This window comes from Cebus imitator, unplaced genomic scaffold, assembly GCF_001604975.1.
Source record: "Cebus imitator isolate Cc_AM_T3 unplaced genomic scaffold, Cebus_imitator-1.0 Scaffold300, whole genome shotgun sequence".
Classification (NCBI taxonomy): Eukaryota; Metazoa; Chordata; class Mammalia; order Primates; family Cebidae; genus Cebus; species Cebus imitator.
In genome coordinates, this window is record NW_016107615.1 from 1,325,112 (window position 1) to 1,345,177 (window position 20,066).

Here is a 20,066-nt window from a genome sequence, read left to right on the forward strand (position 1 = left end):
CAATCATTCAAAATATTTAAACATTTAATATTTACATTTTAGAACTATTGTGTGTATTCAACACATACATTTATTATATTTAATTATAACTATAATATATTACAAATATAAATAAATGTTTAAATAAACATAAAGGTAAATTAACAAGAACATTATTATTGTTATCATTATTAAATCATTAGTACTCACATTTTAAAAATCTACATATATTTACATTATTTTGAATATAAACATGAAGTTTCTGGAGCAGAGATCAGAGTCGTTAGTTACAGCAATAATTACATTGATTCCTTATATCTCATTTTTTTTGGCCTTTTCTAGAGTGAGGGAATAAGAACCAGCTAGACAGGATTGCATGCCACAGTACAATGTAGGAACTCTGATAATATGAATCCTTCAGTGCCATTTTGCCATCTGGAAATCTCTGTGGCTGCCGTGATCTCTGCCTGGGACCTAGAGACCCCTGGGCTTGCTCCACCTGCTCAGCCCAGCAGGCTGCACTCACTCAGATCCCAGACTCTGCGATTCCATGATCAGTTTGCGAGTTTCTGTACCCCCAATATTAGGGAAATACAAGGGCTGTTGCAGGGTTTGAGGAGACCCTGCATCCTTAGGTTATTGGTGATGGCTTCTAGCCGTTTCCTAGCTTCTGGTTTTAAAGCATATTGTCTCTGGTTAGGAAGGGAGGTGGGATCCTTAAGGGGGGCCTGGACCAGTATGGTGGTTGCGGTTCAGCCAGTTTTCCCCTGAGTTGCCCAAACTTCTGGATTAATATCAGTCTCCACCAGAGGGAGAAGAGTCTGTCCTGGAGTCATGAGATTGGTGGTTCCCATAGGAACTAAAATACCTCCACGTAGCAGAGGAGTTGGGCTTTCAGGTATGATTAAAAAGGCCTGAGTAAACAAGAGATCTCCCCACTACAACTAAGGGTTTGGGAGAAATATCCAGTTAAGGGCTTTCCTGAGATGCCCCTCATGGTCGTGCTAAGGGAAGAGGGGAGGCCTGGATTAAAAAGAACAGAAATGGTTGCTCTGGAGGAAGTCCACCTTCTTCTCCGACCTCCAGAATCACCTGGGACTTCTGGGTAGTACTGGTGGTCTGAACCATTGGAGCTGGGGAGAGGAGCCCTGGGACCCATTCGGTCCTGCTGGACCATTTGGGTGACTGGCTCTGGACCTGGTGACCTATATATTGAGGACAGTGTCCAGTTGTTGCCATCACAGATTGGATAGGGTCGAGGAGGCTTCCTCATGCTGCCTGGGCAGTCCCTCCTAAAGTGCCTTGGCTTGACACATTTGTAGCAGTTACCAGATACATCTCAGGGATTTGGGGGTTTGTAAGCCTGCCAGATAGCCATTAGAGTCTCCTGTCTTTTTCTTGCATCGGTTTTCCCTCTCTTAGGGCTCCTCCCAATCTCTGTTCTCAAAGACCAATGTGGCCACTTTCAGAGCACTATCTGGTCCCATGGCCTGTTTCTGTAGCTTCCTCCTGATATCAAGGGCCACCGGAGTGATAAACCTGTTCTTTAGGATGAAATGTCCTTCAACTCAATCAAGAGACAGAGAAGTGTGCTTTACCAAGGCCTCTCTCAGTCCTTCCAGGAAGGCAGTGAGATTCTCATCTGATCTCTGGTCTATCATGGATAGTTTGGAATAATTGAGAGGCTTAGTTCTAGTTCTATGTAAGCCCCCCAGTGTGCACACCTGACAGTGTTTCCACTTTAATTCTCCCATTTAATCATTGGGGTCCCATGTAGCGTTCTCCAACGGTATTGCTGTTCTTAATTGGATAAGGCTCATCCCCTTCCTTGGCACTATGTGAGATACAAAACTCATCCCCAAACTTCTCTGCTGCTTGCAGGGCAGCCTGCTTCTCAGCACTAGTCAGGTTTGATTCAAAAGTAACATATTGTCCTTCCAGGAGAGTTCAAATTCTTGGGTTAAATTCTGGAAAGCCTCTATATACCTGTCAGGGTTGTCTGAAAACTTGCCAGGAACTCCCTTAATTTGGCTTAAATCCTGTAGAAAAATGGGGACCCGGACTTTAATGGTGTAGTATTCACAAGGCATCTCTTGTAGAGGCAGGAGTGAGGCCAGGACCTGCCTGAAATGAGAATTTCTGGGATCAGATAAACTTGAGAACCTGGACAGGGAGAAAGGGGTGGATGAGGAGGGGGAGGACCAAAGGTAACTGATTCCCCTACAGGAGTCATCTCTGTGATTTGCTTCTCTAGTTCTTTGGAATTGCCCTTTGAAGTTATAACCTGACCAAACCCTTGTGCAAAGGAACATAAAGCATTTTTTTCCTCCAGAGTCTGAGAGTCAAGGAGGTTCCAGTGATTCAGGATGCACTCAAGGAATGCAGGCTGAAGATGGTTGGTTACTCATCTGGAAAGAGAGGGAAGAAAAGGCATCCCTTAGTCTCCTTTCTCCTTTTGGAATGACACAGGATATATTTACTTAATACAGCTTTTATTTGTGCCTTACCTAAAGGTTCTTTAGTAAATGTAAAATACTTCCATTTTATAGTTAGTCCTGAAAAGAGGAGAAGCAAGGCAAATGTCTGAACTGGAATTAAAATCTTGAGGTCTGCTCTTAGAAGCACTCTTCCAAGCTTAGTATGGAAATCTTATTGAAGGTATGGGGTGCGTTAAATGGTGGATCCTAAACTGATCCTGGAACCTGTGAAAGTGAACTTATATGGAAAAAAGATATGTGCAAATACAATTAAATTATGGATCTCGAGATAACTAGGTGGGCTCAAAATCCAATGGCAAGTGTTTCTCATGGAGAAGAGATGACACATAGAAGAGAAGGCCATGTGTAGAATAAAGCAGAAATAAGAGTTACGCAGCTACAACTAAAGAATATTTACAGCCACCAGAATCCGGAAGAGTCAAGGAAGGAGTCTGTCATAAAGCTTCAGGGAATGAACAGAGGGGTGCAGGGCCATTGGTCATATCAATATGGACAGCAAAACGAAATGCTCCTGAGTTCTCAGACATCTTTCTAGCTTATAACCTGATAGTTTGGTTTTTGATTTTTGGTTTTTCTCTTTGTTTGTTTTTGAGGCATAAACTCAGGGGTATCTAGGCTTCAGAGAGCTCTCTTCAGGTGTAAATGAAAAAAAGAAAAACGCAATGAATATTAATTGTATTTCTTTCCTCCCTGATGCGAAGCCATGTTGCATTGGTCACTTGCACTGTTAGATACAAACAAGTTGTTTGCCTCTCCCTCTTCTTTTGCTGGAAATAAACAAACAAACAAAAAAAAAAACCAGAATTCTCAAAAAAGTTAAAGGGAGAGGATGTAAAAAGATCTCTCTGTGACTCATATGTAGAGTGAATAATAAACTCCATATAGTTAGTGCTATGAGATCTTAGAATTTGTGGGGCTGATAAATAGGACCTTGGACGTGACCTCAGTCATTTTCTTAAGTCAACTTATTAATACAACCAACCTTTCCAGAGTTCCTCCTCACTTTCCTAATCTTTTGGCCCGACGTTACTAAATGAATTCTTCTATTTAGAACGACAGCACAGATTTGGAAGCATTAACAAATACTAATCACTTATTTTACTGCATGGAATATTTAATGTTTATTAAGAAAGCTTAATAGCTTGGTGCTATATGTTAATTCAATTATTTACCTTCAAATTATTAATTAAAAGCATTTATTATAAAATGCCCTAATTTGTGAAACACTCTGATAAGTGAACCTTTTATTGTTTCTTTGTGGTTGTCCTTATGGTTTTCCAGCTTCCTGATCTGACTAGAAAGTGCGATGTAACAAAAATTATAGAAACATAAATTACTTAGCTAATGATACATGGTATATATAATAGATAGGATAAGAACACCTTCAGTGATTAAGGCAAAATACATCAGAGATTAGCTTGAAGAAAGCCTAAAATATGAATACTGCGTCCAGTGGAAGTATTTTATTGGCATATAAGAACCGTAAGACTGAAAACATATCTGGATTAATTGAAATGATTAACATTTTTGAGATTTGCATTACAACTAATTACACCCATCTCAAGAAATGGCAAAATGTTTAAGAAGCGCAGACACATATATGTACACACTGACACACAGAGTTGATTTCTAGCACCGAGTTTCTAACAACTATTTTGTGATATTGTAGAATTATTTAATCATTTGGTTTTTTGTATGTTTTACTTTGTATATTTGGATGGAATTAATATTTCTAATATCTCTTCCAGGTCTAAAATAAGGATGCCAAATCAATGTAGATAGAAGTGCAGAAGTGCCTTGAATACTTTGAATAAAGCTAGTACTATAAACTTTTCTAGGACCTGAAAAATGTAACATAAAAATGACTGTATTCAGAAAACAATGTGCTAATATTGTTCCACATTTGACCCTTGGATGGTTACACTTCTATTTAAACTCTGTATTACCTCGGGTCTATTTTACTTTGGATAGTGATGAGAATGTCATGTTCCAAAAATTATGGATGTAATTACTTTTTTCCTCAGTCCAGAGAATTATGAATGTCAGTGCCTTTCAAAGCTTGCTTGCAATTGTTTTAATTTCATATATTAAATTTAGGTATTGATATATATGCCCTCTGATTGCCGAAAGAAAACTATTGCAGTGTGAGAAGTGCACACGGGATTTTTTAGATTTAATTTTATTTAGTCTAAGCAGGGAGCCTTTGATGATATCATTTAAACTGTGCATAGTGTTTTGCTGCATATGGAGAATAGATGAAGTCTTGGAGGAAACTGGAACAAAAGGTGGGTTAAATGATCCGTGTTAACATCAACACAAGAATCTTGGTCTATTAATAACTTTGGCCGTAGAGAGGTTTCGTGATTTAGCAATGAAAGTGTGGGCTGTAGATTCAAATAAACCCTAGGCCTACCATTTATTCACAGTATGATCTTGGGCCACTGCTGGATGGAACTCATTGGCTCTCATTTGTAAAGAGGGAGTAACAATAGTTTCCGTCTGGTAGGTATATCGGTTGATTAAACTAGGGGACACGTGGAGAGTACTTAGCCCAGTGCTGTTACGCGGAAAGCAGTATAATTATTCTACTCACTCCAGGCCATGTATCGAGTGCCAACTAAAGAGAAGGCGTTGTTTTTGTTCAGTTAAATCTCTACTAACCCTACATTAACAAAATATTTTAAATTACTATTTCTGAAAAACATGCAAAAGAGTTCATTTTGGTGTGGCTGTCAGTTGAAGTTTAGTTAACTCACTCTAATCTAAAACTTAATTAACATGATTCTTGAATCTTTTCTTCACCTCCGTGTACGTGCTAGCTAACACTGTATTCCCTCAGGTGGGATTACAGTGTTATATTCCCATGAAATAACACCTACATGCTTCTCCATACACTTTTCTGACAATTCCATCTATAACTTCTTCATGAGTTTTGCTTTTATCTTCCCACTTCTTTCTTTTTTTTCCCCATATATTTATTTTATTGCATTTTAGGTTTTGGGGTACATGTGAAGAACATGCAAGCTTGTTGCATAGGTACACACGTGGCAGTGTGATTTGCTGCCTTCCTTCCCATCACCTATATCTGGCATCTCTCCCCAGCTCCCCACCCCCCACCATCCCTCCCCTGTTTCCCCCCAACAGACCCCAGTGTGTGATGCTCCCCTCCCTGTGTCCATGTGTTCTCATTGTTCGACACCCGCCTATGAGTGAGAACATGCGGTGTTTGATCTTCTGCTCTACTGTCAGTTTGCTGAGAATGATGGTTTCCAGGTTCATCCATGTCCCTACAGAGGACACAAACTCATCGTTTTTGATGGCTGCATAATATTCCATGGTGCATATGTGCCATCTTCCCACTTCTTAAGAAAGTATTGGTGCCGCTCATTTCAATGTCTTTGTTTCTATTGGTTCATCTACTTACAATTGTTTTTCTGGGTAAGTTTAAGAACTTTGAATTCCTTTTCCTGAAGACTGTGACCCATTCATTTATCCTACATATTGTTTTTTGCATTTTAAAAATCTCTTCTCTTCTGGGTGGTTTCTCCAGCATTAAAAATATCTCCATGTCAATGTCATCTTAAATACAGTGAATACACTTTTGTTGATTCTTTAAGTTTCTTTAGCTAATAATTTATTTTTTAACTTCTCAAGATAATCTTAATTTCTAGAAAGAATAACGTGTTTCATAGTTGGCGTCTCTCTTCTCTTCATATTTACCCTTCACCTGATTTTATTCCATACCCTGTTCTCACAACTCCGCAGATAATTCTCTGTCAAAAGAAACCAGGTAGCTCTGAAATGCAGCCTCTAATGGATAACTTTCCCCTTTATCTTATTGTATTTTCTTGCTTTCTTTTCTGTATTGATTACTTATTACCATTCTCTACATTTTGACTCCCATGAAATAACACTTAGATTCTTCTCCACACGCTTTTCTGACAATTCCGTCTATAACGTCTGTATGAGTTGTGCCTTTATCTTCCCACCTTTTAAGTATTGGCACCACTCACAGATGTTACCACTCCGAGACCTGTTCCACACCCAGTATACTTCTAAGGCTACGTGTGTTTCACATTACATTTTAACTGCCATGTAAATGTTTCTCAAATTATTGTTATATCTCTAGTTCAGAATTTGGTCTTGAACTTTAGACCAATATAGTCATCACCTTCTAGACGCTAATATTTCTATAATTTCTAAATTAATTAAATTTTAAGGCTTCATTCCGGGGATTCAATGCTGGTTCGACATATGCAAGTCTATAAATATAATTCACCGCATAAACAGAACCAAAGACAAAAACCACACGAGTACCTCAGTAGATGCAGAGAAGGCCTTCAACAAAATTCATCAGCCCTTTATGCTAAACACTCTCAATAAACTAGGTATCGAAGGAACATATCTCAAAATAATAAAAGCTATTTACCACAAACCTACAGCCAATATCATACTGAATGGGCAAAAACTGGAAGCATTCCCTTTGAAATCTGGCACTAGACAAGGATGCCCTCTCTCACCACTCGTATTCAATATAGTATTGGAAGTTCTAGCCAGAGCAATTAGGCAAGAAAAAAATAATAATAAAAGGTATTCAATTAGGAAAAGAGGAAGTCAAATTGTTTCTATTTGTAGATGACATGATTGTATATTTAGAAGACGCTATCATCTCAGCCCAAAATCTCCTGAAACAGATAAGCAACTTCAGCAAAGTCTCAGGTTACAAAATCAACGTGCAGAAATCACAAGCATTTCTATACACCAATGACAGACTAACAGCCAAATCATGAGCAAGCTCCCATTCACAATTGCTACAAAAAGAATAAAATACCTAGGAATACAACTAACAAAGGATGTAAAGGACCTTTTCAAGGAGAACAACAAATCACTGCTCAAGGAAATAAGAGGACACAAACAAATGGAGAAACATTCCATGCTCATGGTTAGGAAGAATCAATATCCTGAAAATGGCCATACTGCCCAAAGTAATTTATAGATTCAATGCTATCCCCATCAAGCTACCAATGACTTTCTTCACAGAACTGGAAAAAAAATGTGGCACATATACACCATGGCATACTATGCAGCCATAAAAAACGATGAGTTCGTGTCCTTTGCAGGGACATGGATGAATCTGGAAACCATCATTCTCGGCAAACTGACACATGAACAGAAAATCAAACACTGCATGTTCTCACTCACAGGTGGGTGTTGAACAATGAGAACACATGGACACAGGGAGGGGAGCATCACACACTGGGATCTGTAGGGGGGTGCCAAGAGAGGGACAGTGGGGGGGTAGGGAGGTTGGGGAGGGATAACATGGGGAGAAATGCCAGATGTAGGTGAGGGGGGGATGTACACAGCAAATCACATTGCCATGTGTGTACCTATGCAACAATCCTGCATGATCTGCACATGTACCTCAGAACCTAAAGTACAATTTTATATATATATATATAAACATTTAACTTAATGAAATATTTAGAGAAGTGTTCAAATATGCAGATTAAAATTTTTTTAATCTATTTATTCTATCAAACAAGAATGGAATATAACAAGTTGATGTGTCTCAAGGGTCTCCTAGATCAGCAGAAATTATAAACTCTAAACAGGGATCAGGATAAGAGATAATGGTTTGGGTGCTATGAATCTGAAGTTGATAGGTCAAACTAAAAAAGCAGGTAAATCCACCTACAGAGCCTGTGAAAATTTCAAATATTAATTATTATATGAAAATGAATGCAGCAAATTGTTCATGGCAAACTTCATTAAAGTAGATTCAAAGTTATCTCTATTTGAAAAAATAAACATAACTAAATGCAAACTGCTTACTGTTTCTCATAGGACCATGATTTCCTTTCGTTCAGTATTCTACCATAATCAGACAGCTTCTGTATGATATCCTTGACAAGCCTTTGTTGCTTATAGTACTGCATTAGTCTGTTCTCACGGTGCTGTGAAGACATGAACCAGACTGGGTAATTTATACATGAAAAACGTTTAATTGACTCACAGTTCTGCATGGCTTGGGAAGCTCCAGCAAACTTATAAACATGGCAGAAGGGAAAGTGATCATGTCCTTCTTCACATGGCAGCAAGGAGACAAACTTTGAGTGCCCAGTGCAGGAGCAAGCCCCTTATAAAACCATCAGATCTCATGAGAGCTAACTCACTATCATGAGAACAGGATGGGGGAAACTGCCCCCATGATTCAATTATCTCCACCTGGTTGGGCCCACAATATGTGGAGATTATGGGAGCTAAAATTCAAGATGAGACTTGGGTGGGGACACAGCCAAACCATATCGGTTACCATCATTCCTACTCTGCCGCACCATCATTATGATATTTATTTATCTATGATATTTATTTATTTATTTATTTATTTATTTATTTTTGAGACAGAGTCTATTTCTGTCACCCAGATTGGAGTGCAGTGGCACGGTCTTGGCTCACTGCAACCTCTATCTCCCATGTTCAAGTGATTCTCCTGCCTCAGCCCTCCTGAGTAGCTGGGACTACAGGCGTATGCCACCACACCTGATTAATTTTTTTTTTTTTGGTGTTTTTGTATATTAATAGAGACAGGGTTTCACCATGTTGTCCAGGATGGTCTTGATCTCCTGACTTCGTGATTTGCCCGCCTATGATATTTATTTTTTAGCAACACTAAAATTTCATTAATATAATGTCTCCTATGTGACAGGCATTGGACCGTTTACATCACCACACTGAAGAAAATGTTATTATCCAAATTTCTTAGATAAGGTAACTATTCCTTTAGAGAGAAAAATACTTCAGATTGTTTAATAGTAAAACTAAAATTTTAACCTATGTCTATGTTGACTGCTTAAAACACCTCCCTATAAATCCTTATTGATTACCAAAATTAAGTTTGGTAGGCCTTTGTGTTAAGAGAGAATACCACCTTGACAGAGTGCATTAGTTTGTTAGATATTCTGTAACAAAGCACCACAAACTGAGTCACTTAAACAACAAGGAGGTTGCTTTATTTGTTCATTGTCTCACTTTTCCAAGTTTTGTCAGAGTGGGTTCCTTCTAAGGGCTGTCAGAGAGAATCTATCCTACCTCTCTTGCCTAGATTCTGGTGTTTTGCTCTCAGTCTTTGGTGTTTCTTGGCTTGCAGACACAAGACCTGGATTTCTGACTTTAGGTTCCCATGGGTGTTCTCCCTGTGTGCATGTCTCTCACCCCTTTTTGAAAGGACACCAGTCATATTAGTTTAGAGACCCATGCTACTCCAGTGTGATCTTATTGTAACTTAACTAGTTATATCTGCAATGACCTATTTCTGAATAAGGTCACATACTGAAGTACTGGGGGTTAGAATTTTAAACATATTTTTGAAGTCCTAAGCCCCAGTACTTAATTATGATATGTATTTTTGACAATAACCTAACAAATTTTTTGAAGGAGACAATTCAACTTGTGACACTGAGTCTCATCAGGTCCTCAAAATGGGGAAATTAAGAAAGGACATTTATGAGATTTTTAAGTCCAATTTTTATGAATTTTTTCAGTGAGTCATACAAAGTGAAATACTGGTTGGAACTAGGCAGAGTTTCTAACGAATTAGTTTTAGATTGGTGGGCAAAACGAGGAAAGAAACACAAAACATGTTGTGACAAAAAAGTCTTAATACGTACGCCACTTGGTTGATTCATAGTCACCTTGTCACAGAATGATTTCATATATAGGGAATGGAATGACATTGGTTTCCAACTTTATCTGTATAACTTCAAGGCCTGTAAACTACATCATTTTATCTTTCTCTTTCATTATTGACATATCCCTAAGTACTCTGTAATGCTGTTGGATTGCTATAATAAATGGCTCTAAAAAATTCAGTATAAACTTGTTGGCTGACTGCAATCATTGTTGGCATACATTGGGTTAAATGTGTCTTACTTGTGTAACTCTTCAGAAAATTGTCTATCTATTTATCTACATACCCATTTATCTATCATCTATTTATTCTATCTATCATCTATCATCTGTCTCTGTCATCTATCTATCCATTTGTACACATATATTGTATCCCAAGCTCTACATATATAACCTGTTTTCTTTAGGTTTTCAAAAAAAAAGAGAGCTATATTTATATTGTAAGCCATAATCATTTCATATCATGATGATATGAAATTGGTAACTCCAACAATATCATTTTGGATAGTAACATTATTTGCATCCCATATCTTCTTTCATTCTGAAACTTGGCTTCATTTGAAAGTACAATATGAATTAAAGTGTCTCTGATACATTTGAACCATGTGAACACTAAAGTTGATACAATGTATCAACTTTATTGGCAACATAGGAAGCCATGTGGCAGTTCTAACAAAAATATATATTGCTATTGTTTAGAAGTTAGTTTGACAGTATCTAAAATATCATGCTCTCTCTGTCTTGGCATTTCTCAGTAATCATGTTTATCAAAACATTCCATTCCTCCAGCTTGTAAAACATACAGTATATAAAGTAGAGAAGGGATTTCAGAAATGGGTTTTTATGGTCAAGATGTCTACAGATAAGTCTGCATTTGAAAAAAAAAATACATGTCAATTTTTTTGTAAGAAAACTTTTTTTGGTAAATACATGTAATGTTAAGAGTTATAGAATTCTACTCATTTTAATTTATAAATATTATGTGATTTGTAATTAGATCAGGAGAATGAAATCCAGCAATCAACAGAAACCTTAAGGCAATTTAGAATCCTTTTTAATCTTTAAAGAAAATCCAATAAACAGTTGAGAAAAAAATTGTTTAAGAGTTTTAAATGTTTTTTTCTGGATTTGCCACAGGGTCCAAGTTTTCTCTCTGAGGCCTTTTTTTCTACACAATCAACAACAGTTGAAGAAATGGATCCGTTTTTCAACCTTCATGAAACCATTACTAAGGTAGGGGAGAAGTGCATTCATAAATAGGTGGGGAATATTTGTTCTTTTTTATTGGTAGATGGAGCAAAGGAACATAACCAATCAAGAAAAATCCATATATTTTTATTTCTAGAATATATGAGAAAGGGTTTTAGAATATTCTATTATTTTACTAAGGAATAAATAAACAATTTGTTCAAGGTCATGCAGACACATAACTGATCATTTGTATTGCAAATCAATTTTTAATAAAACAATGAGTTATTTTTCTTAATCTGAAAATAGAGTTGTATAACAGCCTCAAATATACCTCTTCACTTTAGATTATAGAAAATACAAAATGGACCTTTGAACTTTTCTGTTTTCAGTAGTTTGTTTAAATAGTTACAATACTTGTTCCTGGTGCTTTTTAGTTGCAGGAAAAAAGCCTGCCTTTTAAAATGAGAAAGACTGCATTTATAATAAGAGAGGCTTTTACAGTATGAGAATCATACATATATTTTTAACATACAGATGTCCCCCAACTTGTAATGGTTCAACTTTCTATTTTTTGACTTTGTGGTTGTTCAAAAGCACTATGCATTTAGTAGGAATCCTAGATCAAGCACCCATACAACCATTTTGTTCTTCACTTTCAGAGCAGTATTCAACACATTATGTGAGATGTTCAAGACTTTTTTTTATCAGATAGGCTTTGTGTTAGATTTTGTCCAATTGTAGGCTAATATAAGTGTCTGAACACACTTAAAATAGGCTGGGCTGAGATATGATGTACAGTATGTTAGCTGTATTAAATTCATTTTCAAAATGTATATTCAACTTATCATGGACCTAACCCCATCATATGTTGTGAAATGCCTGTATTTTTATAGTGGTAAGTTAATTGTATGTAGAAAATTAAGTTTTACAGTATGGAACAAATAAATTTAACGTTCCTAACATCACATGGCATTGTATGGATTTTTACATTTACTAAATATGTATTTAACCTATTTTCACCTGCCTTTTGGGGACAGACTTTGTAAAGAATATTGGCATTTTAGTACCATCAAAATTATCCATATATATGTATATACACACACATATATATGTATAAACACGTGTATATATGTGTGCATATATATATATACACACACATAAACATGTAGAGAATAACTCTAAATGCCCTAACCAAACAACTATGTGATCTAGTTATGTAACAACATTGTGCTTTAATTGTACCATTAAAATAATCCATATATACATATGCAGATATGTATGTATATACACATATATATGTATGTATATGTACACACACACATAAACATGTAGAGATAATGTCTCTAAATGCTCTAACCAAATCACTATGAGATCTGTTCATTTAACAACATTGCACTCCTACCCCATAAATTTATACAAATAATAATATAAACGTTTTTCTATAAAATAGGCTTTGTGTTATATATTGTCCAATTGTAGGCTAATATAAGTATGTGAGCACATTTATGATAGACTGGGCTAAGATATGATAGTAGGTTACCTATATTACATCATTTTGAAATATTAGTGAAATTTTACCAAGCTGTTTTTTTTCTTTTATAAAGAGGAAATATAGTAAAGGGAACTGAGTGAATGTCAATAGAATGAGCTCGGGATAGAAAGATGGGAGCCTGTGTCTGTCTTCGACACTGAAGAGATGTGTGAATTCATTTTTTTCCAAACCTTTAAAATAAGAGGAGATTGAATTACATTTTACTTAAAATTATTCTAAGCTCAAAGTATCTAAATCTTAGCTATACGTTTATTATGTTTGGTGAAATCATCCAACACGAAGCCTATCCCAGCTCCTTTATTTAGTTTTTACTATCTCCCTCCCTTGATCATCCTTTTTTTTTTTTTTTTGAATGTAACAGAATAGAAGTGGCCCCATAACACTTCCTTAGTATTCAAAATCATAGCTGTATTTTTAATACTTGGAGATTTTACACACACACACACACACACACACACACATGTAAACATGCATTAATGAATATATAGTTTAATGAATTCATATGCATTCATAAACATATGATATATTTATAATACTTAGAGATTTTATATATATATATATATATAAAACACACAGACACACACATAAACTTTCATGAATGGACATATATTTTTATGAATTCGTATACATTCCTGTACATATATATGAATATATATATTTAAATGAATTCATATAGAATGAATTCATATTATATATTTGTTCACATATTCTAGATTTTCAGAGTCTATGTTTATTTATTCATTTTTAAGCAAAGCATTACAGAATTTTAGGGCAATGAAATAGTTATTTTTTCTCCATTTTGTTCTGCTTTTATGGCAATCAGTAAAATCAAGGATTTTTGTGGAAGGGATAATTTGAGCCAATGTTTACATGAGACATAAAATGAAATGATGGTGTCTAGCATGTGAAATCCTTAGCCAGAGAAAATGCTAGGCTTTTCAACTCAGAGGTTAAAACATATACTGATGCCTGAGATCTTGGCCACTCTGAGGGATTTCAACTCCTGAGAACATGTTAGGAAGCAGGGATTGGTCAGGAAGGGAGTACAGGGGCACAGAACACATCTCAAACATATACAATTCTTGTGTTTTAATTAGTGTGAAACAGACAGAAAATTAGAGACTGCTAGAGAAAACATAACAAATTTGTTCACAGATATTGGTACGTATTTCACATGTGTTTTCAAATATGTTTGATGTTGAACAGATAGTTATTAACTCATTAAGTGGATGTTGGAAAGAATTATATGTCCAAGAGAAGATAAAACCTGCTGAAGTTCAGAAGCAAGAGTTCTGTGAGCTTTTTGTTTTATTTTGTTTTGTTTTTTGAGATGGAGTTTCACTCATGTTACCCAGGCTGGAGTGCAATGGCGCGATCTCGGCTCACCGCAGCCTCCGCCTCCTGGGTTCAGGCAATTCTCCTGCCTCAGCCTCCTGAGTAGCTGGGATTACAGGCACGCGCCACCACGCCCAGATAATTTTTGTATTTTTAGTATAGACGGGATTTCATCTTCTTGACCAGGATGGTCTCCATCTCTTGACCTCATGATCCACCCGCCTCGGACTCCCAAAGTGTTTTTTTGTTTTTGTTTTTTTATGGTGAGGTATAACTTACCCAATGCTGATTCTGTTTCCTTAGTCATCATGTCTACTTGCACTCATGTTGGAAGCATTGGCCCGGGGATGAAATTGTGCTTCACAAGTTCAGTCTTACTTCTCCAAGAGCAGAGTGGAGAAACCATAAAAGGAAGTAATTCATAGATACTTCATTTTAATGTCAAATTTTATCAAAATCAAAATGAAATAAATAGTGGGGATGAATAGAGTACATGAGCAGAAAATATGAATCATGGATTTTAGTTTTATCTTCACTGCAGAATTGTTATACTATCTAGCAGAACTTTGTTATATTTTCTGCATCAAAAAAAGTACAGTCATAATACCCTTCCTCAGTAGAATTCTGTGAGGTTGAAATAGATGATATATATATTTTCTCTAGAAATGAAGTATGTATTTAATTAAATATTACTATTAACTCATTAAAAAAAAGCTAGTATTAAAATTTTTCATATAGGCCCTTACCTGCATTTTCTGAATTTTATTGCTACTATAAAATATATATCTATGGATAATATAGATATAAACACATAACCAAACTAATTTTCAATGGTAAGAGTACTTTTAGTGTGTACATATAGGATATAAATTTTAATTTGTGAGGAGTTGAGGCCCTTAGAATACTTTTTTCACTAATGATAAGTGGTATTATCATCAATGTATCACAGCATATCAGAGGTATAATATGCTTCTATTCTGCATAATAGTGTGACGTATAAATAGCACTCAGTTTTGAAATTAAAAACCCATCTAGGTATATATTCTAAATTATCAATTATGACAAAATCAAGTTTCACAAAAATGTGAAAAACACTTGGTAAAATTATGAAGCACAATTATTTGTAGTATTATGCCAATATTAAAGCATTTTTAAGAAACTAGAAGTTATTGAAATTCTGAAGAAACTTTTTATTTCTCCCAACAAAAGTTTGTATTTGATATGGCACCATAGCACAATCACATATTTTATATTACCTAATTAAATACAATAAATATGTATATCTAATACAAATGTAAACATGTAATACAACTATTATTCTCTTTCAATGAGTAAGTCTTTTCCTTCTAGACTCTGCTATAGATTACAAGTTGATTTCATGCCAAATCAAACTCTAATTTCTCCATATTAGGAAGATAATAATTTATAAATAGGGTTTTGCTCAATTTAAACAATATTTTATTTTATTTTATTTTATTTTATTATTTGTATACATTTATGGGGTAGGAGTGCAATGTTGTTACATGAACAGATCTCATAATGGTTTGGTTAGGGCACTTAGAGTACTTATCTCCCAAATGACGTACGTTAAACAATAAATAAATAAACCATACTCATACATGGAATGTGAACTGCAAGTCCTTGAAAGTAGTTTTCCACTGTTTTCCTGTAGTTTCTTTTTTTTCAAAGTTTGAATTTGTCTTGGCATTTGTCTTTTTGATATAAAGCATGAAACCTAAGAAAGTAATGGATGAGACTCAATATTGATGCCAATAGGTATAATTCATCATGGCTTCCATGACAGTCAGGTGGCACAGTATAAAATTGCTGAAGGGCAGGCCACACTGCATCAGTGTTGAAGATTTTCTTATCTCCTATAATTACATTAAAAATAGCATGTTTATTTTTAAATTATCATAGAAGCCAAACTAATTCCTTTATTGACTAAACCAAAACATGAATTAAGTGCCAATGGAAATTTTAGGTGCTTAATCATTTAATAAATAAATAAAAATTGTCATGCATTGTTTTTAATAGGCTTATTTCTCCTTCCTCACCTAAGAATTTTCTAGTTATATTTCTAAAATATCACTATTTAGCTCCTAAATTGTTATTAGCTATCTTTGCATTCTAATAGTCTACTATAAGTCAAACATGCAGCAAAACACTTGGAAATATCAAAATGATTAATACACAGGAGAGATCTAACAGAATAAACAAGGTAAATAAATAATTTTAATAAATTATACCAAAAGAGATGATAGTAATGTAGACAAAATATGAGATGAAAGAAGATGGAGCTTTTGCCTCTGATATGGTTTGGCTCTGTGTCCCCACCCGAATCTCAAGTCGAATTGTAATTGCCACATGTTGCAGGAGGGGCCTGGTGGGAGGTGACTGAATCATGGGGATATACTTCCCCCTTATTGTTCTCATGATAGTGAATGAGCTCTCACAATATCTGATGGTTTAAAAGTATGTGGCACTTCCCTGTCTCTCTCTCTCTCTCTCTCCTGCTCCCCTATGGTAAGATATACTTGCTTCCCCTTCACCTTCAGCCATGATTGTAAGTTTCCTGAGGCTTTCCAGCCATGCTTCCTGTACAGCCTGTTGAGCTGTGAGTCAATTTAAACTCTTCTTCATAAATTACCCAGTCTCAGTTAGTTCTTTAAAGCAGTCCCGGAATGGACTAATACAGCTTCTAGGAGTTCTGAAGAATTCACCAGAGAGGTGACATTTGAAGAATTTAAGAAATTTTAACTTGATGATAATATCAATTAGTTTCTTTTGACAGTGCTTTAAAGATCAGGTTGTAGATGAGAGTGTGTGAAAAATAATGATATGTATTTTGGAAAACAGATTTGTGAAACAGTTTTAAAATTGAAGGACAGATTGTATGATATAGAAGACATGAAACAGAGTGAAAAGTCAAAAATAATTTTAATAGTTTTATCTTAGGTAAAGTTGATATTATTGCATAATTATTCATTCAGTTAGGGGCTGATCTGGAGAAAGCAGCGATAACTTTGACATTGGATATGTGGAGTTTTGTAGTGCTATAGAGCACCTAGGCAGGTACATCCAGGTGGCTGCTCAATGTGAGGTTGCAGTTCAGAAAGAAGTAGGGTCTAGAAATGCATTGTCATGTATAGTAAGCAGTAGTCACAGGTGGATTTAAATAAAAAATATTTAGATTAGGCCGGGTGTGGTGGCTCACGTCTGTAATCCCACCACGTTGGGAGGCCGAGGTGGGTGGATCACGAGGTCAAGAGATTGAGACTATCCTGACCAACATGGTGAAACTCCATCTCTACTAAAAATACAAAAAAATTAGCTGGGTGTGGTGGCGCGAGCCTGTAGTCCCAGCTACTCAGGAGGCTGAGGCGGAAGAATCGCTTGAACCCAGGAGGCAGAGTTGCAGTGAGCGGAGATTGTGCCACTGCACCCCACACTCCAGCCTGGTGACAGAGCAAGACTCCATCTCAAAAAAAAAAAAAATATATATATATATATACATATATATACACACACATATATAATAAGAGTAAAAATTTAATTTCTCAGTGATATTACCCTTAATTCACTTGCTTAGTGATCATGTATGCTAGTGGCTACTGTATTTGGCAGCACAGGTTATAGAAAATTTCCATCATGACTGATGTTGCAGATGATGTTACCTTGACAAGGTTAGTCCTGAGGAGGAAGAGTAAAATGAGACAGGCTAAAAGACCCAAGATAGACTGGTTCATATACTCCTCAAGAAAGATATATTAAGAAGGAGAAAATGTTCAAAAGAATATTTACCCAATCAGCTGCTCATTCATTATAACTTTTGAACCAGTTTTTTTGAATTCTTGTTTTCTACTTCATTTATGCTCAGTCTTCAGATCTTTGCTATTCTCAGTAAAAAGCTCCACATGGCTTCTTCCTCATTACTTTAGTCTACTTTTAACAGATGTAATATCCTATATTTATTGTATATTTGCTTTTGAATTTAATATATTTTATTAGTACTTTCTTGCTAAAATTCTGTCCCTAATAAACACTCAATGAAAATTTATGACTTGCATTTAAACAAATAAAATACTGTAGCTACATTTAGAAGAAAAAGATTTTAAAATGTGAATATAGGGCACATGGAGTGTCTGAAGAAGTTCTATTATATTATGGGGTAGATGGTAACTTTCATCTGGCACCAAAAATGCTCTATAGTATATGTAAAAATCTCTGAATATGAATGGTACGTCTAGTGAAACAAAAATGCCCTGATCTATGTGGTACCATGGAAACCAGAAAATGACCTAATTTTGCTTGTAGGCTTCCTCAAGAAATATCAGTTTATTTGTCCTTTCATTACTTTTCTTAAGTTCAGAAAAAAAATCTTTATTTTTCAATAGTATAGGATATATAATATTGATATAGGGCTTTCAGAAATATTGCTTTTAAATGGATATACATTTCTTTCTCTTTTTGTAATATGCACACAGGATCTTTGATTAAAAGTATTTTGGTATTACAATATGACAAAGTAAAAGTAGTAGGAATACTATGGTATTGATTCCCATTTTATACGTGAACAAAGTGTCACAGTGATGTTAAATTTCACAATAGGGAAATATTTGTGTAAAGTCTGGAAATCAAGGTTAGTAATTTTTATGTAGTTTAAATTCCAGCAATAGAGTTATATTTTCCTTTACATTATAGCTATAAATTTTGACTCAGTTTTGCAGTGGTGTGAATAAAGGTTAGTGATGGTGTCATCAATGATTTAAAAAATTAAATAATTTTAATTGTTAACCATTTCTGTTAATATTCATTGCATTTGGCTGTCAATATTAACATCTATTAACCTTGGTCACTTTGATTAATAGATTCATATTTGCTAATGTACTATTTTAAATACATGACTTGTGAAATATAAATCTGAATTATTTTAAAATGTCATGTTTAAAACATGTTTGTACCAGTTATAATATACTTAAGATTCTTGGTGCATGACGACTGAAAACTTAAAATGATCTACTCATTTTATAACTATAGAATAAAGAGGCAGACCAAACTGTAGAATAAATTCTCTTGACATGCCATTCTAAGCTATAGCTTTTAAAACTATGTCTCAGTAGCTTTTTATAAAGTAAAAGGAAAAGAAAGAGACCAAGTATCTTTTTTTTTTAGTTTCAAAAATGTTAATCAGGCTAAGAGAATTCCTGGTTCAGTTCTTTAAATGCTTAGAAAACCTGGCTATAATTTTTCACCTGAATGAACAAATCTGTCTTCCAGGTATCTCTAATGTTGATAAATTGTTTGAATAAAATGTGAACATATTATATTCTAATTGAGAAAACAAATTTAGGGATACTCTTTAATCTGTATATTTATAAATTTGAGGTAATTCTGAAGCTATGGATTTAGAGCTTTTTGTAAAAAATGCATTTTTCCGCTATATCAAATTATTGTTACTAGATGCAAAATATCTCCGTAGAGATCTGTACTCTTTAGTTTTCATGACATAAGCTAAAACGAAAGAAAAATCCAAATATGTTTTTTCAGTGCAAAGATTGTACTTTGTAATAAAGACTGTTGGTTGGAGCTACTGAAGGGAGATAATAGTATATTAAAACCAACCCCTTTCATTTTGAAGAGGAAATACTATAGGTGTGTGTATTTTCTCATAAGCGTGTAAACTTAGTATCTTCAATTACTAAAATTGGGGATTGTGCCGACTCTTGCCTAGAGAGGTTTGGTTTATTGTTTTTCATGATACTCAACAAATATAATTTGTAAAGACAGGCCTTATACTATCAGTTTCTCTGTCTTTGTTT

The 20,066-nt window shown here is 35.1% G+C and overlaps 1 protein-coding gene across 5 annotated transcripts in view; it reads left to right on the forward strand.

The window, feature by feature from the left end:
* The window catches only part of NAALADL2 (N-acetylated alpha-linked acidic dipeptidase like 2), a 1,349,309-nt gene that overhangs the window by 1,168,590 nt on the left and 160,653 nt on the right, over positions 1-20,066 (forward strand). For all 5 annotated transcript variants that reach the window (XM_017502844.2, XM_037729372.1, XM_017502843.2 and 2 more), the window contains one exon: positions 11,304-11,399. In XM_017502844.2, the coding sequence (XP_017358333.1) occupies positions 11,304-11,399 (96 nt within the window). The remainder of the gene's footprint in view (positions 1-11,303; positions 11,400-20,066) is intronic.